General features: G+C 40.8%; 1 protein-coding gene across 9 annotated transcripts in view; it reads right to left on the bottom strand.

Annotated features, from left to right (window-relative positions):
* The window catches only part of LOC149222370 (uncharacterized), a 139280-nt gene that overhangs the window by 80004 nt on the left and 32720 nt on the right, over nucleotides 1–26556 (bottom strand). For all 9 annotated transcript variants that reach the window (XR_016249425.1, XR_016249426.1, XM_089385408.1 and 6 more), the window contains one exon: nucleotides 6102–6219. Coding sequence is in view for 7 of the 9 variants with exons in the window: in XM_089385408.1 (XP_089241534.1) it covers nucleotides 6102–6219 (118 nt within the window). In the remaining 2 variants the exon portion in view is untranslated. The remainder of the gene's footprint in view (nucleotides 1–6101; nucleotides 6220–26556) is intronic.

Here is a 26556-nt window from a genome sequence, read left to right as displayed (position 1 = left end):
GAAAATACAAGTTATTTGACCTCCAATATTATTGCATCCCTTTTTATTAAAAAAGAACTAATAGGTATAAGAACCAAGGCTGCTTGGAAGTGGGAGCCAGAGTGGGGGACACAATTTTTAGAAGCTTCCAGATCGAGAGCATTTTTTATACTATATATATTTTGAATCATTACATATAAATTCTGTGGTTTTTTTTTAGGCTTGTGGCTACATTAAAGTATAAATTATGGCTGCTGGCAGCATATATTTCACTGCTGTCCCACCAAACACACAAGGCAGCCCAATAAAATAAAGTTTAAAATGTTGAGTCTTTGAGAACTCAGAATACTTTAGGATTTTTGAGCGTACTCCTGAGTTTGTAGGAAACTTGGCTAGTGTATCTCAGTCAGCTGTGTGTGACAAAATCTGTCCCAAGTTTCACCAAAATAGCTGAGTCTAGCATTTACTTAAGTTAAGTAAATGTTGGACTCGCTGCTTTGGCATTAGACATCTTAGTATCTTACAATGTTACATGTAAATTCTTATTTTATGTTTGAATTTTTGAAATAACTTATAAAGTTATAAGTAGCATAAACATGTCATTCATGCATGCCGTATCCTAGTATGTATTTTCAAAATATAGTTTTTTTAATATAGTTTTTTTTATGAAGAACCCAAAGAACCTGAAGATCCCAACCCGAAGAACCCGAAGAACCTGAAGAACCCAAGAACCCAAAGAATTTTTTTTTTGAAAACCCGGTTCTTCTGGGTTCTTCTGGGAAGAACCCGTACCCGAATCTGGTACTTAGGTCGGGAACCCAAGACGGGTTCGAGAACCCCACCGTCGGATGTGGGAACCCGTGCAACATAGATCAATCCTATGGGCACGATTTTAGAGATGCCATCACCTTCAGGGACTTCTGCCAACTCAAGGGCAACGATAAGAGCAAGGGACGAAGTGAAGGAGGCTACACACATGGCATTGACCTTCAGCGCACGATGGGGAGATTATTACTCCCAACATTTGATGGCTCGGCCAAGGCATGGGTTGAGAAGCTAGATGTTTATTTTCAGCTCAACTAGATGACATAGGCAGAGACAAATTAAAATTGCCACACTGCACTTAGAGGGGGAGGCCCATGATTGGTGGTTCCATGGATTAACCACTATGGGACATGCGGGAGTCACGGCCTATGCGGGAGCACTTTGAAGAGTTGACACGGCTCAAGCAGACGAGGAGTGTTGAGGCCTATATTTCCGAGTTCCTAAGATTGTCAGTGATGGTGCCAGATTTATCAAAGGCCAGTAGGGATTTCATGTTCTTGGAAGGGCTAGCAAAGCCAATGAGGGGTTTGGTGAGGTCCAACAAGCCCACCACTTTGCAGGACACAGTTGGTAGAGCTCAGGACTTGCAGGATGCTCTACCCAGGGCCAAACCGCAGATACCACCCAAACAGGTGTTCCAACAAAGGGGGAGAGACACTAGGGCTCCACCACTGAGACCCAATCAGGGCGTGGACAGTTGGACATGGAGACCCAGAGAGACCTATGGAGGGGGAAGTTATGCTTCACCTATCAGGAACCTTGGGCACCAAGACACAGATGCACATCGGGCAAGGCCCATTACATGAAGGACTTCTCTAACAATGACAAAGAGGATAGCGTAGAGTTCGAGATGGGTGGAGACGACAGTGTGGCAGATGCGGAGAGGGGACCACCACCACCTCCACCACCAGGTGGATAAAATTTCGCGCCAACAGGATGGGTTCCTTACGTCCTTAAGCGGGGTACCCAAACTTTTGACTTTGGACGAATCTCAATTTTGGGCGACAGTAGACACCATGCAGGGACAATGTGTCTCAGTTTTGGTGGACAATAGACATTGTGCAGGGACAACATGTCTCAATTTTGGTGGACAATGGGGCCACCCAAAATTTCATCAATGCACAGATGGTCCAAAGGAGGGGTATCACGACCGAGGAGTTTGAGGGCTTCTCAGTCCTTGTGCCAGGGGACAAGACCATGCAATGTACGCAATATGTTCCCGCTTTGACAATGACCATGTAGAACTATTCAATGACAGACCATTTCTTCGTGGTGGATGTACTAGACACCAATGTGGTGATGGTTGTCCAGTGGCTTTAGTCTCTTGGACAGGTCACTACTGATTGGAGGAAGTTGGAGATGGAGTTTACAAGGTCAAATGGCAAATTGGTTGTTCTATGGGGCATGCATTCTTACCCTCCACAGACAGTCTCAGTGCACGGAATGGAGGCTGACCTAAGGCATGGTGCCATTGAGTGGGCAGTGGAGTAGAGGATTTCTGAGGTTGGGGGTGAACCCAAGCCACCACACCCAGACATACAAGCCATCCTAGACAAATACTCAGTAGTGTTTGGGGGCATACCGCCAAGGCAGGCACCTGACCGAGGGTTTCAGCACATGAATGAGAGAGAGCGAGGGATACAGGTCGTTATTACCACTGCATACCGACATCCCAAGGCCTAATGGGATGAGATTGAGTAAGCCATTCATGAGCTGCTGGCACTTGGGCATATTAGGCCTAGCTCTAGCCCCTTCGCTTCATCAGTTGTCCTGGTGAAGAAGAAGGATGTGACGTTGCACATGTGCATAGATTACTGGGCAATCAACAAAAAGACCCTGAAGAACCGCTACCCCATTCTACACATAGATGAGTTGATGGATTAGCTGAGAGGAGCTATGTACTTCTCCAAGATAGACTTGTGTTCGGGGTACCACCAAATCAGAGTGAGGGATCAAGACATCCCCAAGACAACTTTCAGGTGTCAATATGGGCACTTCAAGTTTCTGGTTATGCCTTTCGGCCTAACCAACGCACCTACCACCTTCCAGTTCTGCATGAACCATGTGTTTCATGGGCAGTTGAGCAGATGCATATTGGTATTTTTCAACGACATTTCGATCTATAGACAGACCTGGGAGTAGCATTTGCAGCACTTGGAGGTGGCGTTGTGCATTCTAGAGGAATAGCAGTTCTATGCCAAATTGTCCAAGTGTGAGTTTAGATTGACAAAGATGCTTTATTTGGGGCATGTTATTTGGGAGGATGGTGTGAGAGGGCGTGAGGAGAAGATTAGGGCCATCCAAAACTGGCCAGTACCACGAAATGTGACAAATTTGAGGGTTTTCGTGGGTAAATGCACCTACTATAGGAAGTTCATGAAGGGCTTCTCCTAGTTGGCAGCCCCCCTCACTGATTTGACCAAGGGAGCATTTGAGTGGACCAATGGAGCGCAGAAGGCTTTTGAGCGCCTCAAACAGGTGATGAGCAAATGCCTGGTGTTGGCACTTCCATATTTCACACAACCCTTTGTGCTTGAGTGCAATGCATCAGGGGAGGGCATAGGAGCTATCCTGATGCGGGGGGGGGCACCCGATAGCTTTTGAGAGTCAAAACCTACTTCCCCACAAGCGACTATACTCCATATACGACAAGGAGATTTTAATCATCATGCATGCACTGGCCAAGTTTAGACAGTACTTAGTGCGCAACAGATTCCTGGTGAAAACATATCACAATAGCCTCAAATTCTTTTTGGAGCAGAAACAGTTGCAGGAGAGGCAACAAAAGTGGGTGAGCAAACTTCAAGCATGTGACTTTGACACTAAGTACGTCAACAGTCGGCACAACGTGGTAGTTGATGCATTGTCCAAGAGGTCGACCACTATTTCGATGATGAGCATTGCTTCGGATTGGAGGGTGCAATTGCTAGTGGAGTATTCCAAGTACCGATTTGCATGTGAGGTGCTTGATGGCGCAGTTATGGATGAACTGTACAAGGTGATGAACAAGGTGATCTACTATAAGGACCGAATTTATTTAGTGCCCAACTCCCCATTGAGGGGGAAGATTATGCAAGCCACCCATGATTCACCGTTAGCAGGGCATCAGAGGTTTACCAAAACATATAGGGCTATCAGGGAGCGTTTTGCATGGAAGGGCCTTAAGGGTGATGTTTTGAGGCACATCTGGGAGTGTGATACGGGGCAAAGGAACAAAGGTGAGCAGACACACCCTGTTGGATTGTTGCAGCCTCTTCCTATCCCTGAGGGGAAATGGGAGAGTATTTCGATGGATTTTATCAACAGGTTGCCTACAGTACAAGGCAAGAACTTCATTTATGTGGTGGTAAACAGATTAACCAAATTTGCCCACTTCTTCGCTATTTCCACCGGGTCTTCAACCTCACAGGTAGTTGAACTATTTTTCAGGGAGGTGTTTCGACTTCATGGTCTTCCGAAGACTATTGTTAGTGACTGGGACAACAAGTTCTTGGGGGGATTTTGGCAAGAGTTATTTCGGTTGGTGGGTACTGAGCTCACGCCGAGCACTAGCTACCAAGAGTTATTTCAGTTGGAGATTGTAAACAAGTGGTTGGGGGGATATTTACACAACTATGTGACGAGCCAGCAATGTGCACGGATAAGGTGGTTGCATTTGAGCTCGTATTGCTACAACACAACATACCACATGTCCACAAGTATGTCCCCATTCCGAGCTTTGTACGGTTATTATGCATTTACTTTCGCTGATATGATGTTTGAAGACAGTCGAGCCCCAAGGGCCAAGGATTGGATATAGGAGAGCCAGGATATCCTATAGGCGGCTCTCAAGGACAACCTACAGACTACCCAGAACCAGCAAAAGCTCTATGCTGATAAGGGTCGAGTAGAGAGGCAGTTTGAGGTTGGAGATCTGGTTTTCCTGAGACTTCAGTCATACAAACAATCCACGCACAAATAGAAGGGGGACGAAAAGCTCAAGCCCCGATTTTATGGGTTGTACAGAGTCACCAGGAGGGTTGGATAGGTAGCGTATGAGATAGAACTACCCCCAGGGAGCCAAGTTCACAACATTTTTCATGTGTCTTGCCTGAAAAGTTATCGCCCATGGATGAGAGGGGCATCCGGTTTTCGAGCCTAAGGCTATCTTGGACACCCATGAGGGATGCTTGCGGCACAGGGTCATCAAAGAGTTCTTAATCAGATGGAGGAGTCCACCTGATGAGAATGCCACTTGGGAGGGAAAGAAGATATTCCAGCATCCATCCTTACAGTTGCTTAAGGGCAAGCAACATTTTGGCAGGGATGACTGTAATATTCCCACTTAGCAATATTGCTAAGGGGGAATATGAGTTGTCAATTTTGTCATATTTTGTACTTTCACTTGGGAAAAGTGGGTTGCAGGACCCCACTTGAAGTTTTTGAGCTAAGGCAAGGGCCCAACATAGGAGAAAGGGAAAAATCGAATGGCTAGTGGATGGTGGGGGCCACACCAAAGAGGGAATATGCTCCCCTCTTGGAAATACGCACTCTTGGAGGGAAAGGATGGAGGGAATCAATGCATGGGTCCCACATGAGCAAACTGGAGGCACAATGACAAAATAGGAGGCACTCATTTTGGGCATCTTTGATCATTTGAACAGCTACGCACCAGTTGGGGCACTTGCTTTCATCACTTGGGCTATGCTAGCTTGCCTTGGGCAAGCCCAGGTGCACACTTTCCAATCATTTGTTGTAACCCAATAGTTTGATAATAAAATGGCTCAGAGCAGCGCAATTTTGGCTTATTTCATGGTGTCTGATTTATGTTCTATTTTTGTGGGTGTTTTTACTATGCATACTTTGTTTATCATTGTAAAATTTCCTTGGGGATATTACACATTTTTGCACCTTGTCTGGAAATGTACAAAGGCTACAGAATTTTATAGGATCTCTATTTTCTGTACTACCAAATTGTATGCACCAATTACCTAAAAAGAGGCTGTGTTAATGATTTTGTGGAACCCCTGATTTTAAGGTACATGATAGCTGACCAATATAAAATATGTTTAATTTTATTTGCATCAAGCACGATCTAGCATGCATTGTACCCAAAGAAATATCCTAATCCCAGCAACCAACATGCAAATTCAACAATCTATACCTAAATCATGCAGCAAAATATTATAACTAATGGAATTAATTTTAATAAACATTTTTATCCCAACATTGACAAAAGATAGAATGACTCAAAATATAGCTTTCATTGTCTCCTATATTTCCAACCACACAAAACTGCAACCAAAATAAAAGGATACGATACGCTGATAAAAGCTGGTCATCCTTTAAGACCTTTCCCCGACAAATAAGTCGCTGCTGGTCTGAAAGCACCCCAGTAACAGTTGCAATTTGTTCTTTCAATGCTGGAACAGGCATCTGCAGGACATGTACTCAAAATATATGTAAATGAGATTACATAATATTGAAACCCAAAAATTCTAACATAATCAGAAAGCTTAGCATTTCCGAGATAATTAGAGTTTGGAGAGACTAGGGAAAAGAGAACAATGTAAATAAACAGCTTTGCATCCACGTAATCATTAAAAAAATACTGTGAAAGCCATAAAATTTACTGTGGCTTCATTAGTAATAAAATGGTTAAATATAAGAGGTAGCCATCTAAATCTCATTACCACCCTGAATATGCACACTAAGTTGAATTGTCCAATGAAGAGCAAACAGCATACAAGTTAAAAGGTCATCAACCAATTAAGACAAAAATTCATTTAAATTACAGGTGAGCAAAGATGCTGGGAAGACATTAAATAATAAGCTAAAACAATGAACCTAGAGTAGAATGCACCAGCACAACACAATCACAATCTAACACAAGCGCAATCATAAATGTAAATTTTGAAGTCATTCATCCTCACAAGAGTCAAACCAGAGACCTGTGAGGAGGATAAAAGCAAGCTTTCTAGACAGGGTCATACAGGAAATGAGAAAAACGCAAGGGTTAGTTAAAAAAATTGCCTGAATAAATGCAACTAGTTACCAGACAAAGGTCAGCAACATTCCAGTGCAAGATAAGTAGAATACCTACTGCTGCTACAAAAGCCTATACAAGAGAATGACTTGACAAAAGCAACCAAAGTAAATGGAACTTCTCAAGCCAGTACTCAACTCGAATACTAAGTAGGATAAACAAACAAGACATTATCTTGAACATGACACATTAAGGGTTCTCCCATTCAAAAACAAGAATTTAAAATAAGAAACAAGGGCATTAGAACAGCAGTTACTCTTGTCTAATTATCCACAAATTCTAGAACTGATTCTTAACAATTGCAGATATGTCTTGCCCCATATTGAACTCTCTGTTGACTCAATGCCAAGAGCATTGCATTATACTCAGTCAAACAGCTCATTTTGAAAAGTAAGAAAACCCAAAGTCTGATTGTTGTTTGAGAAGACCCCTCGACTCGATTACACTACAATGCATTAACATGTATGTTCGAGTTAAACTTCAATCTCAGGCAAGGTTTTTGTTTCACCCTAAACTATTAGGAAAGTGGTCATAAATTTGAAAATCAATTTGAGGGAGGCTTAAGTTCCATAAATTTTATGAAGTAAAAAAAAAAGATATAGGATATCAAGACATATAACCTAATGGGAAAGAGACTTGATTAGTCTAAATTGCAATGTTTCAGCAAGTTCTCAAGACAACGGGAGGGGGGCACAGGAAGACGGAAACCTGCTCGGGGGACATGTAAAGACAACCCCAAAATTTTAAGAAATGTCATAGCAATTGTTGAGCACGAAAAACAATCTCAGGGGTCCAGTGGTGAGACCCCAAAAATTTATGAAATGTCATGAGGCCTATCCAAAATTCTTAAGAAATTAAGATTGAGAAACAATGACAGGTCAAAAATGTTATCAAAGAAAAAATTAATTAAATATTCACTTGATTTTTCCGTGTTTTGAGAAAACAAATTTGACATTTTCAAGGCCCTTCAGTGAAAATCAAAGGGGACACTGAAGAATGCCACGTTTTAGAGCGGAGGTGATTAGGAGTCTTCCACAAAATGCAGACATCTCCTACTTCTTGGGAAACACCCCCCTGCATTTCTCGAAATGAGCGGCTAGGGAAACATCCCCTGTTGGGCTTCCCTATGTTGCAAAAAGGTGAGAGGTGTGAGGGACATGCCACCCACCTAGGGGAGTGCATCCTTGCGTAACATATCTAAATTGACAAAGGTTTTTTATGTTGGAAAACTTTGTATACTAGTATATTTTAATTCAACTTCTTATCAAGCAACTTAATTAGAAATTTGCTTATTATTTATCTCAGATGGACCGAACACCAAGACTAAATTACTCAGCTATATTTTAGGTGGCAAAATGAAGACCCTGGTTATTGTAAGTATAACTTTACACTCACGGAGAAGCTAAGATAGGTTAGAACTTAAAACTTAAAGTTTATGTCCACGAGAAGGATTGAAAACACCTAAGCTCTGACATCTAGGTCAAAGGAGATCCACAGTGTAATGTTGGATACAATAAAAATTATAATCCAAAATGATCCCAAAGGAAGTTGTCTAAATTACACAACCTTAGCCCATGGGTTCACATTGACCTCTGGCAATGGCAGCTTTTAGCGTTATAGCTACAAGATCGCTCAAACAGGTAAAATAATAATTTAATAAATTATAACAGCAGCCTTCAAGTGATTGGTGGCTCCAAACTTTTGGCTGCTCGATGCCCCTATTTTCCATAACCGGTAGGCATCTATAGTGATGGGTCGGCTCCACCTGAGCATATGTTGCCTGGAATATGGACATGAATCATAAATTTGTCACTTTAAATTTTTTATGACTATATGAAAAATCCGCAATTTATGGGTTTTAGTATCTAAGTTCTACTTCTAAATTTCTAGTTTTATTTTATCAATCATGATATTTCTAAATTTCTAGTTTCTTATGTGCTTGAACAATGAACATTGAACTGTGAACATCATTGATGTGGTAAACTAATAAACTAACTGTGCTAAAAGATTGAATGTTAAATTAGCACTACATAAACTAACTAGTGCTTGAAGGCTGAATGTTAAAGAAGATTGAATGTTGAACTCTTTTGATGAAGTTTGTCCATGAATGTTTTGGGAAACACTGTTTGAGGGCAAAAGTACAGTGATCTGAAGGGTAGTTTCATTGTTAGTTGCGGACCTCTATTGGAAGCCAATTTTACAGTGATTTGGCAGGCAAGTTCACTATGAGAAGGCTAATTGGTTGAGTCTGAGTATGCAAGAGATTTTGAAGAGGTAAACATCCTTGTGAACAGCTAGAGTGCAGAGGCTTTGTAGCAGCAAAGTTCTCTGTGAGAGAGGTGGTGAAGGACCTGCCAGGTACACCAAGGACAAGAGGACCAAAAGGGCTGTAAGTGAAGTGCATCTACAACAAGTCATTGTATTTGTTATTGTTATGTGGGTAGATTGAGAGTCAAACTTTGTTGAACTTAAACCCTAGTTCTTCCTTGTATCAGAGCTTTGTAAGGGCCATGATCCCTTGTATGGGAGCCCTATGTTTGATTTATTAAAGTTGTAATAAAATCAAGTTTTGGGTCTGGATAAATTCTGGTATACTTAATTGGTTCATTGTTGTTACATTTCCATTGTACAAAGTGCTTGGAGTGTGTGTATTTGAATGTGTTTATGCTCGCAATTAGACATACACTTAATTCTGAAGTACTAGGAAAAATCAACACAATATGCAATGGAGAAGACAAGCACTATCTCCCATAACTCCTACTAGGTGCTTCATGGTAAGGACAAAGAAGAAATTAATGTCATTAAAAAGGTTCTCAAATTCGTTCATTGATTTAAGACCTACATATTATGTACCCACTTGAGCTAAAGGTCAATAGCTTTACCTTGAGCTTGACCTTGCAATATATTCAGCATCACACAACATCTTTCCATACCTTACATGAAGGCCAAGCTGGGGTAAACACTCTTATCTTAGCCGAGTTTGAGGCATGTCATCAATCAAGGAACTAATCCATCTAGCCTAGTCGTATAGGTACTACTTAATCTAGATGGTAAGGTTCATGAAACTACCAACCTATATACATCCAGTGTAGCAGAAGAATATGCAAGGCTTTGGAACTAATAAGGTGAATATCTCCCAGAGGTTGATTGGCTTTTGTTTGTGGAATTTAACTTTGTGAAATCTCACAATAACATATTTGGGGCTAATCATGTTCACATACCACTCAGGTGTCGTTCTACTTAGAATGGCCTTGAGGCTAAGCTTGTTCTATACCTTCCAAACCTCTGGTTTACTTGGTCCAATATCAAGAGGCACCCCTAAGCAAGTGATCAAGCCACTAGATAGATTCATGCTCTCAAGGAAAAAATATTTTTTCCTTTTATTGTGATGGTAGTGGAACAAGGAAAGAGATATGCGGAGCACTATTTGAGACCATCAACCAATAATTTTTTTCCATTTCTTGAGGGACTAAAATGAGAATGCCCAAACCATGGACTCTCCTCATCGAACATGCATCCAAGTTGTTTGAAGAGATTGGAACCTATTGCCTAAACCACAAAGAGAGGAACACTAGATCGAGTGATGAAATGAAGCAATTGAACAAATGATTGCATTTGTGTGTGAATTTGGTGAAGCAATTTTTCTCCATCTACGCCACAATGTAGCCAAGGTTGAAACTTGAGACCATTTCTAAGTGGTAGCATCTTGCCGCGTCTGATGATATCCTACAAAGGGAACATCAAGCCTTTCTTGGAGGTGGAGAAAATTCGACAAGCGTGACAAGCCCAAATTCAAGCTCAACTTCATCTATTCAAGTCTAGGGGCAAATCCACATATTCTTCTAGTCACTTGCAACCAAAAGAGGCCTCTATGAAGATTGGACAATTGAAAGCACTCGTCGAAAGGATCCCCAAACATGAAGGGAATAAACAAGAGTTTATGGAACAATATTGCATAGTTTTCAATCCCAAGGTATGACAGTCTCATAATGTGGCCATGTAAATGCACATTGACCTTGTTCCTTAAAAGCCTCATTTGATTAGAAAAATATATGTGACTACGATCTATCCTCACCAAAGATGACAGAATCCCTAATGGCAATCATTGATAACAAATCCTGATTCCCTCATATTGGAATAATGCCCTTATGAATTTTTCAAATCCACCTACAATTGTGTTGGACAAAACCCTTTGCATGTATTCAACGAATCATTCAAAAAAATTCCTTGGCATCAAAATAGGTTTTATTAAATTCATTGCCAAAATTGAGGGAGATTGAGTTGATCACCCAATTGGAAATTCCTTCCTTCCCATTCCATTCAATTTACTAAAGCACACTAAAGTTAGCCAATCTCAAAATGCTAGTAAGATTCTGCTAGTTATATGCTCAACACATGCAAGTCCTACCTACAATGCCAAGCCCTGTCTCTCCACCCAACTTCAACTCAATCAAGATCAATAAATGGAACTATGAGCGTGTGTCTGACTTTGAGAGAGATAGAATCAGGTCGTTATGCACTGGATAAATTCGCATGATAATAACAAAAGTAGTAGTACAATATGGTACATCGCTATCATAATATACATTCTATGTTGTATTGTGTTAGTAGGAATTAGCCAATTTATACAACTAAATTTACTAGAGAGGGGTTGGTGAAGTGACTCTATTATGCCATCAAATGTTTCATGTAAGCTTCTAGTTAATAGGAGCCAAAATCCATTAAGGAGCTAAAATTGATAATGCTATAAAAAATTACAAATGATTGAAGAAAATGTCGAGTATCCATTGTATGTAATGGATGGACAAATGTTAAAGGCAAGCCACTAATAAATGTTCTTGGTGTCTCCACCAGTCGTGTAATGTTCCTTACAACACATTACTCAAATCATTACAAGACCATTTAATATAATAGAGCCCTTACTAAAAGCCATTTACAAGATTAGATCATACAATGTCAACAAGTCATTACTAGTAATCTTACTAATTATAAGCAAGACATATTTCCTAACATATTTTGATGCATGACATTATTATATTTATGAAGTATGATTATAAGTCGATTGGTCACCTACATAAGGAGAAGAGGATGGTAACATTTATCACCAATCATAAATATGCCCACTTCATCTTTTTGCTATCACTCAAAAATTATAGTTACTCAAGCCTATAAAAACCGAATTTACTAGAAAATTATCTTCTCTCAGGACACCTTTTGGAAGGTAACACAAGCATTTACTAGTACAATGGTGAGAGATTCCTAACAAGATTCATAATTGATGTAGCTTCTATATCCTAACATATTTTGATGCATGATATTATTATATTGATGAAGTATGATTATAAATGGATTGGTCACCTACATAAGAAGGAGAAGAGGATGGTACCATTTATCACCAATCATAATTATGCCCACTTCATTTTTTGCAATCACTCGAAAATTAGAGTTACTCAAGCCTATGAAAACCGAATTTACTAGATAATTATCTCATCTCCAGGCACCTTTTGGAAGGTAACACAAGCATTTACTAGTACAATGGTGAGAGATTCATAACAAGATTCATAATCGATGTAGCTTCTACATCTGATTAAGAGAAATTTCAAAGGTCAAGGACATCGTTCATGATAGTTGACTTTGGGCAAGTTAGCTATGTTTTGCAATTCACCAAACCCATTTATAATATGATTCTATTTCCAAATTTAATCAACTAGTAATTGGAGAGGTATATGAGCATATGGATAGCATGCTAGGCCAAAATAAAAGGAATTGAGCTGGAAAATGTCATCTTGCATGATCATATTCATAAGCATGTGATCAAAGGTTCGATAATCGAAATGTTCCAAAGCATGCTTTAACATGTGTCCTTACACCATATACTATTCTATAGCGGTTGGCCCAACCAACATCTAGGGGTACAATTATGATGAATTACGTGGAATAGTGGAACACGTATGGAAGTTCTACCACACATTTACATAAATTAGCAGTGAGTGTACTTTCACAAATTGTAAAAACTTATTCCGAAGAGAGTTTTTTAAGCATATAAGAGACTTTCAACTTAGAGTCATTATCCTATTATTGTGAGGCATCGAAGAATGATGGAACATATAAGACTAGGGACAACAATGTAGAGGAGGAGGATGTTCATAATGTAGGATTCCAAATGCAACAGCGTTAGCTTCACAACCTCCATCGTGTAGCTCATGATGGTGCTCATCCCAATGTTCCATGACCACTTCAACCTACCTCTATTCATAAAGAAAGGTAAAAGTAATAATAACAATATATTATAATTAAATAAATAAAAATCAAGAACTACAATGTAGAGGAGGATGATGTTCATAATGTAGGATTCCAGATGCAACAGCATTAGCTTCACAACCTCCATCATGTAGCTCATGATGGTGCTCATCCCAATGTTCCATGACCACTTCTACCTACCTCTATTCATAGAGAAAGGTAAAAGTAATAATAACAATATTATATTATATTATAATTAAATATAAAAAAATCAGGGACTGCTCATGTCAAGAACAAAGCTTAATAAAGAGCATAATTGTTTGTCTTCTACAATTTAGAATCTAGATTCTAGAACTTAGAATTATTTTCTTTATCATGGCATATTCTATCAAACATTTTATGAGAATTTACGTTTGAACTCATGACTCCAATTACAACAATTTGGTCATGTTGTGCAATTTCATTCAAGGTTGTGTGTAATTTGTTGCAAGTCGTTGATGTAAAATATTACCTATTAAGACTTAAAACTTTAAGGTTGATGCCTAATGTTATCATCAATCCTTTGATAATAATGTTAAAAGTTATAACTCCAAGACAGTTCATGTTACTTGTGTACTAAATGGTTGATGCTTTAGTGATCATCATTAATCTAGTAGTTAAATCTATGTTTTCGTATTTTCCACACAAACTTCGACATCACACATTTTTTAACGTCAAAAAAAATTAAAATATGTATTATTTAAAATGCTCTTGAAATGCTTCGCTCTCAAAGTCTTCTAAGAATTGTCACTTCACGCTCCCACTCCAACAAAGTCAATTCAAATCAATGAATAATGATTAGATAACACAAGTTAAGCTAAGATGTTTATTTATTTTTATATTTTCTCCCCTCCAAGTTTTTTCTGAGAGACAAAAGTAAAGACCTATGACTCTAAATATGTTGTAAAGAAATGTGAATATATATTCTGATATTTCTCTTGATATGTGGATAGTGTGAGCATATCAAGGCACAGAAGGGTTAACTCCTTTTACATCCAAGGCGAAATAGAAAAAACTCTGAATAGAAACTTCTCTACAACAGGAGCTAGTGGAGGATCTAATTTGTATGTTATGGTATTGCTTGTTGTTGAAATTCCCTTGCACCCTACGCCCGGTCTATGATTAGACTAGCACATAAACACACTAGGAGTGCTCAACAATGAACACTTTGCACAGCGAAATATATCAACAGTTAAATCAATAACAATACACAAGATATATAGGCCCAAAACTTGTTCTTATCTGTCCATCAAAAAAACCATCAATGGCTCTCGTACTAGGGGTCATGGCCCTTTTAATAACCCAAATACAATGCTATTATATACAATATATAATAGCTAGGACTTGAGGCCTAATCCTTTAGACCCTCAATCTGCCCAACAAAACAAAGACAAGACACACAACTTATTTGTTCGTTGACCTCCCTTTTCAATCAACCCTTTCAGTCATATTGTCCACAAAAGATCAGCTCCCTTCTGTCCTTTGTCTTGGCTATCCTTTACCTCCAAGATCATACAAAGATTAGCTACATTAAACCTCTATCACATAATTGCTCATAGTAGGGCTACTCCTTCAACTCACTGTATAAATACGAACAACAAAATACTTGTTGTTAGGTCTCTCCTTTAACCTAACTGTCTTCCTTTATCAGCGCTCTTCATTTTGCCTTCACTTGTTGTCTGCTCTACATCAACCTTCTCCAACTCAACTAGCCCTCAAAGTTTGTTGTCCACCATAATCAACACTTCAGCCTTCACGTCAAACTTTGTCCACACATCTAGCAGCCTCAGCCTATCTCAAATCAACCTTGGGTAGGTCTGCTAGGTCTGTATAAACCCTCAGTCGTGCTCTTAGGGCTACGCCAGCCTGTGGCCTATGACCCTGTCACAGAATAAGCCAAGCCCTAAAACAACTGTTTTCGAGATCAGACTTGCACTTCAGCTCGAATACCTTAGACACACTCGACCTTCCTACTCCTTTTACGGCGTGAACAGGAGTCCATCCATCCCACTTCTAAGGCTCAAATCAGCCTCAAACAAGCACAAATAGGGAACAAAACAAGCTTTAACCCTCATCCTTCATGAGGAGAGATAATCAGCCTCTTCTGAACGAGAGAATTATTCTTCCAAAACAAAAACAAACCACACTAACTCGTCCTCTTCTAGTTGTGTCTCTCTTTAGGGGTTCATTAGGCTTGTTACCCACCACTTTATGGGTGATCTCCCTAGGAGAAAGAATTTCTCTGTGATGGTCCTTAGCCAGCAACCATTAGCCCCTTGCAGCCACCAACTAGCTCATTGTGCCATTTCTCCACTACCTGAGCCAACCATGTGGTCCCTCACCCATCTGTCATGATCGTATGTTTGAAGGTGGGCCTCCCAAGCCTAAAGGAATGACTTGTCATTTAGTAATTAAGTATTTTAGTTTACCTATCATGGAAACTCTTGGACATGGAATAATGGGGGGATTCGGTGGAAAGAATGGACTAGGTTTGTGCTCTTGTCCCCTAGATCTCTTTTGGGATGTTATCCTTGAACCCTAGTACCATGGGATCTCTTTTATTGACCTTTGGGTTTCTATGATGGTATTACATGGGAAACCTAATATTGGATGCGTGGTCCTACTCCCCAATTCACATATATCACCCCCCTTCCACTCATTTTAACCCTTTTCATCACTTCTCCCACCTGGGTCCACATTCTTCTACTAGGTCCACATAGGGTCAACCACCCCCTCCCCTTGCGCACATCTCAGGCCGGGCTTGGAATGATGCCCCAAGAGTTCAATGCAGCTGAAAAGAAAAGAAAAAGCATAATTGGCCACATTCAACAAGAAATTGTACCACAAAATGCAAAAGATGGTTAGGACAAAACATTTAGCATGTGGGCAAAAGCCATTACATGAGCTCTACCCCTTCAATGGCCATCACCCTAGTTCCTAGAGGCCCTAAGTGAGTCTCCTTTATCAATCAAGAACCCGTAATTGTCCTAACCCCTAGAGGGCGATGAACTGCCCCACCTTAAAAGGGGTTACCCACTGCTATACTTTATACATCATGCTCTCATTCCTTTGAGCCCCAAGCAGTTAACCAAAGAAAATCATAAAGGGCAAAAGACACAAAAAAGGGTAGAAAAATCAAGGTCGAGGTAACTCATGTACCATGATTGCTCCCTCCTAAACATCATTTACCCAAGTGTGGGCTTCCCTTTTTTGGCTAGCTACCTTTGTACCATGACATGTGACCCCGGTTGTTCCCCTTCATCAACCACTCCATTCCATCATTGTATCACATGCCACCACCATTTGAAGAATGTACCATGAACATATCCCCCTGCGCTTAGAAGCAGAAACCACCAATAGGAAGATTGGTTAACCCCCCTTTGGAGCTGGGAGACATTAGCAAATACCAAAGCCCATTATGGAAGGGCATGCCATTATGAAGTGCCCACTTGTTTTCCATGGTTTATAAATTCTTTTACTTGATTGCTTTAGTGACTTCATATGCTGGAAGGTACGAGGACACAATGGATCTTATGAAAGATATCAGATGGTCTCCATTTAGGGTTTGGTCACTCTATACGGTGTCCTAATCCTGCAGAGGGCTACATTGGCACATATAGGGTGTGTGTAGACAACCATGGGCCTCCAAAGCAACAAGTACCATTACATGGATCCCCAAAGTCATTCAAAAGATCGCTTATGGTTCACCTATTGGACGAATAAGATGCACCCGGATCACCATGCCCAGTTGGCCCCACAGTCACATTATGCACTTGGCAGATGACCCGGTACCTGTATGATGATGTGGCATCATTTATACTATCATCTGAGCCTTTGCAGATTATCTACAAGCATGACCCATGAGGACACTTGTGTGCCCCCACACCCACTTGGGAGCACCACAGGTTTACTAATTGGAGAACAAGGAGCCACCCGCTTGTCCACTACTTTTGGGAGTCCTATCTCACATTATGGAACCTATGGACTCCATTAAGCCTTCTCCAAGACCCAACGACGTGCATTACTGATCATTCATCCTTTGGAGAGGCTTATTCTTTTGAATTTGAGCTAGTTTGGTCGGCTTGTCACCAAAAGTTAGTTATCTTGTACATTACTTTATTTTAGGGGCTAAATTAGGCTTGAGTAGGCAAATCAAATTCATTTGGACATGTATAAATAAAAGTGATGTGGCTTCATTTTAGGATCATCACTTGGTTTTGGAGTTGTATCTCTTAAGAGATTTTCGCTATCCTTCTTGGTGGACGAAATTTTGGAGCATGGAATGAATTTTGATGTTTGGATCATTGTTCTCTTGTCTTCGAGCTTCTTGATTGGCAAAATTTTGATGGTTAGATATATTCTCTTACATGTAAGTACAATTTAATGCTATTCTTTCTTTTACTTTGTCACATGCATTGATGATGAAATTTTCGCTATACTAGGGCTAATTTGTTGCATCCATTTATGCGAAGTTGTGGAAATTATGTTTCTAGATAGTGCTTCTTCATGTATGGGCCATGTATGATGAATGAATGTTCCTAGGGATGTTCCATTGTTGAATTTATCTCAATAAGCCATCCAATCTTGCAAACGAAGTATAAAGCTTTCAAAGCTACTCTCCTTTGCCTTAATGCTAAGCAAAGTTGTCTTTGAGGCCTCCTTGACCTAGAAAACGAAGTCCATATTCATTATTCTCTTGACTCCAATCTTCCCAAAGGACTAAGCATTGGTCTATCATAAGGTGATCACCTTAAACCCTATCTTTTCTCTCACCCTCTCCCCTTTTCTAGGCCTTGTCCCATTAGGTCTCCTAGGGCATCACTTTTCTTGCAAACCACTCACCCAAAAAATTCAATCTCTTGGCTCCTATTGCTGGTGTGTCTCCTAGGTCTCCTCCAAATTTGAGGGAATTCTGACGGTGGGATTGTGAGATATCCCAAGCCCTAGCCTCGTGATCGAATCTTGCCCTTGGTTTCCTTGGACTTGTAGCCTCATTGGGATCATCATATTGCCTTTATTAGAAATTCTTTCTTTGATCCCTTTCTCTTCCCTAGTTGGGTCAAGTACATCGTTGGTTGCCAAATCCCATTACCTTGACCTATTCGGGGGTCCACTTGGTCTCGTGTGGTCCCATTCCCTATCAAAATTGATTCTTCAAAAACCACTTGGGAAACCAAGTTCCATAAGGATTTTAGGGATTAGGAAGCTCCTTTGCAAGTCATATTCCTTAAACCTAGCCCTCAAATCCTCATCAACCCCTCCTAGAGAACCCTACACCTTGCTTAAAAAGCAAGCAAGCCCTAATTTTGAGTTTCTCCTGGGAAAGGGTTATTGGAATCACCTCCTATCCATTTCATTGATCTACCCTTCATACGTGATTCTCTATATCTATTGGGTCTCCTCTCGTCAATGAAAGTCCGTAAAGAGTAGGGAGCTTTAGCTATGGTGACAATGGGTTATAGCTCTATTGTTGCTCTTAACATAGCAAGTGCCCCTCTAGAACCCCTGCTAGTTTGAGCGATAACATTGTGGCACTACTGCCCGAGAGGAAGCAGGTCTACCGCCCTAGTGAATCATTGAGGAATTGATTCATTGACGACACTTATAAACATTCCTCTAGCGACTCCATTCATTGTCCAAACCCCTAGTTTACTTGAAGGTGACAATATCCTCCTTTAACTAGGGTCGCTGCAAAAAGGGGAGAACGAACTCCAGCCGCTGTTAGAATTACTCTTCTTCCTGAGTTCGAAAAGGTCAGTGATCCCACCCCAAAGATGGCATCTAGTTCCACCACTGACCGTCCCAAAATGACCAAGAGTGAGAGACATTTGGTTAGTGTCTTTGCCCCTTTGAAGTTGAGTGATGATCCTAAACCATTACATGAAAAGTATAATCGATGGTTACCCAAATTCAAGGGTGATGCTACCATGAGTGCCCGTGACTTTGTTGAAGAATTCTATTGGCACATGTCCCCTAGAATGATTTTTGATGAGGATAGGCTCATGGTGCTTTTTGCTTTATCACTTGAAGGACAAGTGAGAGAATGGTACCTTAGTCTCCCCCATGCATGCATAGAAGATTCTGATGTATTTAAGGACCTATTCATGAAAAGATGGTCATGCAATGCCCAATGAACCTTTAACATTGAAAAAAAATTATCAAATAACTAGGGGAAAGCGAAGACATCCCGAAATTCATTCAAAGTTTGATAACGTAGTCACGGACATCCCTGGTCATTTAAAACCCCTTGATGCCAACATCCTTGACAAATTCATAAAAGTTGTGGGTGGCCACCTGATGAGCCCCAAATTTGGTAACTTGTTGGGCTCATTTGGCTTAATTATCCTTGTTCCATCCTTCATTTTTCATAGCTTATGCATTATTTTTCAGTATGTTTATGTCATTTGTACGAATAAGGGTAGTCACTCTTCCTAGGTGGCTAACACATGCTCATTTCAGGTTTTTTGGCACATGTTGGAGCAAAACCAAGCAATCATGGGCTAGAAGACAGCCAAGCTCGAGGTGAGGATTCGTAGGGGGGTTGTCTATGGCATTAAATAGCCTTCCTCGGGATCTTCACCCCCAACTCCGAGCTCCAAAGGCCACCAAAACCGGATCTAGAAGGCAACCAAGCAGATTTTGGAAGGAGTTGTCTACTCACAGTTTGGGCAGCCAAGTCCCATAGATTTAGGAGGCCAACTAGGGCCCTCGTGGTGTATAAATGTTAAGGCCTCAGCCTTCGTGAGGGACTTTTTGAAACCATTGCATATTTTGCACTACAGTGTTGTTAGCTCTACTTTGTTCTCTTGTAGCCATCTTGGGCATAACTCTTGACTTATGACTATTTTTTGATAATGAGAAGCAGTCCGATTTTATATCAACTTGAGTTTTCTATAGGAGCCATAGCTCTCAAGGTTGGGGCCCAACCTGAGAACCTAGGGCTTCCTTTTTGTACTGTTACCTTTCCTTTATGCATCGTTGTTTTCCTTTTATGCATTTGAAACGTATTTCTGTTGGGCAGATTTAGTTGTGTAGGTTAAATAGATCATTGTTTATGAATAGAATTGCTTCAGATGTTTAAAATGGATTGGTAGGATAATAATAGGAAGAAGCTCCAAGAAAAGGGTCAACAACACTCTCTGTTTCGCCTCATCCTTATTGGATCAAGGGTTGGAATTGAAGAAACAGTGTTGCCCCAACAAAAACACTAGTTTGCTTGACCATGCAATCCTTAGTGTCCTGTTTTCATTTGCAGAAGTTAGTTATGGGTTCAGATCTCTGAAATGTTTCTTTGCATGATTGATGTACATGGTTTTCTTTCCAAATAAAGTTGTTGTTCATTCGTTTTATTGACAGTTAGATTAGATTAGCTAGGACTTTGATTATTTGTAAGACGTTGTTGATTCAGTTAAATGTACATTGTGCAGGGCATCTCTACCACTCTCTCATCCGCCTAAGCTTCATCAGAGCCAGCTGTTCCATCTCCTAGCTAGGATCCTTGTCTCACACCTGTCCTTTTGCCCACGTAACCCTACCTTCTTGCTCCATCATTGTCTTAGCCTTCTTTAAGCCAAGTCAGCCTTCTACACCCTCTCACCACTCCATCCACCAGTCCCTGGGTCACTCCAGGCCCCTATCCTACCTCCCTATCCATTCATGCATCTTCCCTCACTCACCCATCCTCTAAAATCCACGTTTCAAACATCCTGTAGAAATTTCTGAACATCCTGTAGAAATCTCTGAACATCCTGTAGAACCCCTGCAGACTTCCTGTAGAAGCTCACAAATGAGGTTTGTTGATAGCCAAACTTTGTGAAACTCTCCGGAAGGGTGTAGGGACTCCTTAGACCCTCTCTGAACCTTCCCGACCTCTTCCAAGCATTTCTCCTCCTTGATCCACCCCTGCACAGTAAAAAGCCAGTTAAAAAGCACATGCATGATAATTCTAATAACTTATTCAAAAATACAAAAAGATGTTTTCTTCAGATAGAGGTAGTCTAGACACATGTATTTTACCTTCATAGAAGTAATGGCATCTCTTCCAGTAGTTTGCATTCTCTCCTTTGCATCAGTAGGACTAGCTGGTAGAATTAGGGTTTGCTAGGGTTTGCGTTACTTTTTGGCTTTCAGTTTCTTTCCGCAAGTAGATTAGCTTCCTTTGAGTTAGCTTTCATCCATCAGTTAAAAAGCTTCTTCTAAGAGCTCATAGAAGTTGGCTTAAGCCCCTAGCGGACTTGTGCCAGCTGACCAAGTGACAGTTGCGGCAAGAGCTAGTACTTGTGCATACAGCACCGTCGTTTCCAAGTTTGTTACGAACTACCGGGTTGATAAAAGTAAAGAAGAGAGTCTCAGGAGTTGCAGCATTATTGTTGCAATACTGGAGCCCACCACCACCTAACCTATGCATGAAGAGATAAGAAACCTTCCACATTGGAGGAAGCTAAAGAGACATCAACAGAAGTAGAAGAAAACTTACGAATCTCAAAAGTGGATGCCAATGACCACCCTAGAGCCAAAGTCGAGGTCAAGAAGGAAAAATCCAAAGATCAACATGAAGAAACCCTTTTGGCCATCCTTAAGAAAATGGAAAAGCTTAGTGACGAAGTCAACTCACGTGACAGGGTCATCATGAACAAAATCACTGCCTTGGAAAGGGCCCAAAAATCTAGTTACATCCCAAAAGGAAAACCCTTTCCTAAGAAGCAAAATGAAGAAGATAAGCTAAGCTCATCCCGAGTCCCAAACACTTTGGCTCCGATTAATGTAGTGGAGAAGATTCATCTTCTAAAGATGAGGAAAGTGAAAAGGATGAGAATGATGATGAGGAAGGAGATGAGCAAGCTAACCTAGTAGAATTTGACGACTTCAACATTTTGTTGGGAGGTTCATGCACACATCCTCCCATTATTGAGGTCACCATTAAAGAAGAAAAGGAGGGGCCCATTCTTAACACTGATGGATAATGGAAGATTCAAAGGAGTCCAATATTCACGAGTACAACAATAAGGACCCCACAACCTCTAGGGAACCCAATAAAGATGACTCATTTCCCAAGCAAGCCCCTCCTAAGGAAACTCCCCCTAAAATCCCTCCTAAAAAGGATCCCAAAACTAAAGCCAATCCAAAAAAGGATCCCCTAAGGAAAGAGAGCCTCAAGAAGAAAGAGAAGGGCAAAGACACTGGACTTAACATTGACATAGAGACTACTATAGGGAAAATAACTATACCCGTTCCTTTCAAAGAGATTACGAAAATTCCTGAACAACACCAGCAAATTAAGAAATCCCTAGGCTTTGAAGAGGAAGAATTGCCCAAATACTTGCAAAACATTCATATTCCTGATCGAAACTCTAGGTGTAAGCCATTTATGCTCACTTTGGCTATCAACAACCTGCTATTACATAATTGTATGTTAGACTAGGGGGCTTTCACAAACATCATGCCTTTGAAAGTCATGAAGCAATTGGCTCTCAACATCACGTGACCATATAGAAAGGTGTGTGGTTTTAACTCCAAGCCCGTGGAGGTGGAAGGTCTCATAAAAGAACATAAGGTCTCTTTGGCTAGGAATCTCGATATATGACTTCTCATCGATGTTGTGGTCATAGACATTCCTGATGTCTGTGGTCTTATCTAGGAAATGGGGAGCCACTGTAGGAGGTCATGTCCAAATGGAGTTGTCATATGCTATTATCCCACAAACTGATGGAACCCCTTTTGTCCTCTATAGGGAGCCTACCTACCCTTCTCATGTGATTGAGCCTGGACCAATCCCATACTATGAGACACATGACATTAAGAACCCATCTCATATTCTCCCTTCACAAGAAGTTTGCATTCTCAAACGACCAAATCACAAAACAAGCAAAAGGTAGGCCTAAAAAGGAGTATAAGGTCAGGGACTTGGTCTTGGTCGATAAAGACCCAATGCCTGTCAAGATTCATGGGAAAGTTGGGGAGGACTATTATTACATTGCTAAACTCAACGACGAACTATGGCCACAACCGGTCAAGTTAAGTCGTATCACCCCTTTCCTTGATACTTGACATTGTACTATATGCATGGTAGGGTAGGATGCATTGGATGCTGATTTTCGCATTTGAGCTAACATCATATGATATTTCTCATGGTAGATTAGCTACATTTAGATAAAAATTTGCATATTTTATTTCTCTATTGATTTTAAGGCCTAATATTAAGCATGGGTGATCATAAGACACCATAGAAACATGTTGCCCCGTGGGTTTAGTCTTTGATATGTGTAGGTAACAAGCCTACGATAACCAAGAGATTGTTGGGGTTCTCATGACCTCCCGTTGGAGTAGATTTGCCCACTTTTCTGAGAGATCGTGTCCCAATTGGAGCTAGTTGTTACCCACCACTTTTTGGGTGATATCCCTAGGAGAAAAAATTTCTCCATGATGGTCATCAGTGGGCAACTAGCAACCCCTTGCATCCACCAACTAGCTCGTTGTGTCATTTCTCTGCCACCTGAGCCATCAATGTGGTCCCTCACCCATCTATCATGATCGTATGTTTAAAGGTGGGCCTCCCAAGCCTAAAGGTATGCCTTGTCATTTAGTAATTGAGTATTTTAGTTTACTTATCATGGAAACTCTTGGACATGGAATAATGGGGGATTCAACGGAAAGGGTGTACTAGGTCTATGCTCTTGTCCCCTAGGTCTCTTTTGGGATGTTAACCTTGAACCCTAGTCTCATGGGATCTCTTTTACTGACCTTTGGATTTCTGGGATGGTATTACATGGGAAACCCTGATTTTGGATGCATGGTCCCGCTCCCCAATTCACATATATCACCCCCCTTCCACTCATTTTAACCCTTTTCATCACTTTTCCCACCTGGGTCCACATTCTTCTCTTGGGTCCACATTCTTGATACAACTGAAAAGAAAAGAAAAATCATAATTGGCCACATTCAACAAGAAATTGTACCACAAAATGCAAAAGATGATAGGGGCAAAAACATTTAGCTCATGGGCAAAAGCCATTACATGAGCTCTACCCCTTCCATGGCCATCACCCTAGTTCCTAAAGGCCCTAAGTGGGTCTCCTTTATCATTCAAGAACCCGTGATTGTCCCAACCCCTAGTGGACTATGAATTGCCCCACGTTAAAAGGGTTGTCCACTACTATAGTTTATACATCATGCTCTCATTCATTTGAGCCCCGAGCCGTTAACCAAAGAAGATCATAACAAGAAAAAGCCATACAAAGAAGTGTGAAAAAATCAAGGTTGGTGTAACTCATGTACCACGATTGCTCCCTCCTACACATCATTTACCCAAGTGTGGGCTTCACTTTTTTGGCTACACTTGTACCATGGCATGTGACCCAGGTTGTTCCCCTTCATCCCCTACTCCATTCCATCATTGTATCACATGCCACCACCATTTGAAGGATGTGCCATGAACATATCCCCCCCTTTAGGAGCATAAACAACCTAATAGGATGATTGGCTAACCCCCTTTAGAGTTGGGGGACATTAGCACATATGAAATCCCATTATGGAAGGGCATGCCATTATAAAGGGCCCACTTGTTTTCCATGATTTGTAAATTATTTTACTTGATTGTTTTAATGACTTGATACGCTGGAAGGTACGGGACGCATTGGATCTTATCCAGGATTGCAAATAGTCTCCATTTAGGGTTTGCTCTCCCTATACGGGGTCCTAATCCTCCAGGGCTACATTGGCACATATAGGGTGAGTGTAGAGAGCCATGGGCCTCCACAGCAGTAGGTACCATTCCATGGATCCCCAGAGTCATTCAGAGATCGATTATGGTTCACCTGTTGCACGAAGAAGATGCACCTGGATCACCATGCCCAATCGGCCACACAGTCACATTATACACTTGGCATATGACCCAGGACCTCTATGATGATGTGGCATCATTTTACTATCATCTAAGCCTTTGCAGATGATGAAATCATGTGACAAGGTCATCATGAACAAAATCACTACCTTGGAAAGGGCCCAAACATCTAGTTACATCCCAAAAGGAAAGCCCTTTCTTAAGAAGCAAGATGAAGAAGATAAGCTAAGCTCATCTCGAGTCCCAAACACTTTGGCTCCAACTAATGCAATGGAGCAAGAATCATCTTCTGAAGATGAGCAAAGTGAAAGGGATGAGTGATGAGTGATGATGAGGAAGGAGTTGAGCAGGCTAACCTAGTAAAATTTAACATCTTCAACATTTTGTTGGGAGGTTCATACACACATCCTCCCATTAGCGAGGTCACCATTACAGAAGAAGAGGAGCCCATTCTTAACGTTGATGATAATGGAAGATTCAAAGGAGTCCAATATTCACGAAAGGACAACAATAAGAACCCCACAAGCTCTAAGGAACCCAATAAAGATGAGTCATTTCCTGAGCAAGCCACTTCTAAAGAAACTCTCCCTAAAATTCCTCCTAAAAAGGATCCCAAAACTAAAGCCAATCCAAAAAAGGATCCCCCAAGGAAAGAGAGCCTCAAGAAGAAAGAGAGGGGCAAAGACACTGGAGTTATCATTGCCATAGGGACTACTATAGGGAAAATAACTATACTCGTTCCTTTGAAAGAGATTGTGAAACTTCTTGAACAACAACAACAAATTAAGAAATCCCTAGGTTTTGAAGAGGAAGAATTGCCCGAAGACTTGCAAAACATTCATATTCCTGATTGAAACCCTGGGTGTGAGCCATTTATGCTCACTTTGGCTATGAACAACCTCCTATTACATAATTGTATGTTAGACTGGGGGCTTCCGCAAACATCGTGCCTCTAAAAGTCATGAAGCAATTGGGTTTCAACATCACGCGGTCATATAGAAAGGTGTGTGGTTTTAATTCTACGCCCATGGAGGTGGAAGGTCTCATAAAAGACCTTAAGGTATCTTTGCCTAGGAATCCTGATATATCACTTCTCATGGATGTTGTGGTCATAGATATTCCTAATGTATGGCGGATGCTCTTATCTAGGAAATGAGGAGCCATTATTGGACGCCATGTCCAAATGGACTTGTCATATGCTACTATCCCATAAACTGATGGAACCCCTTTTGTCCTCTATAGGGAGCCTATCTACCCTTCTCTTGTGATTGAGCCTGGACCAGTCCCATACTATGAGACACATGACATCGAGAACCCATGTTATATTCTCCCTTCACAAGAAATCTACATTATCAAACGGCCAAATCACAGAACAAGCAAAAAGTGGGAGCCTAAAAAGGAGTATAATGTTAGGGACTTGAGATTGGTCAATAAAGACCCAATGCCTATCAAGATTCATGGGAAAGTTGGGGAGGACTATTATTACATTGTTAAACTCAACGACGAACTATATGCATTTCATGCTGATTTTCGCATTAGAGTTAACATCATATGATATTTCTCAAGGTAGATTAGCTGCATTTAGATAAAAATTTGCATATTTTATTTT

Source organism: Pinus tabuliformis, chromosome Q, assembly GCF_031772625.1.
Source record: "Pinus tabuliformis cultivar Carrire ecotype Pingquan chromosome Q, CPIR1, whole genome shotgun sequence".
NCBI lineage: Eukaryota > Viridiplantae > Streptophyta > Pinopsida > Pinales > Pinaceae > Pinus > Pinus tabuliformis.
The sequence above is the reverse complement of the archived record's forward strand: the minus strand, read 5'-3'. Positions and strand labels throughout refer to the sequence as shown.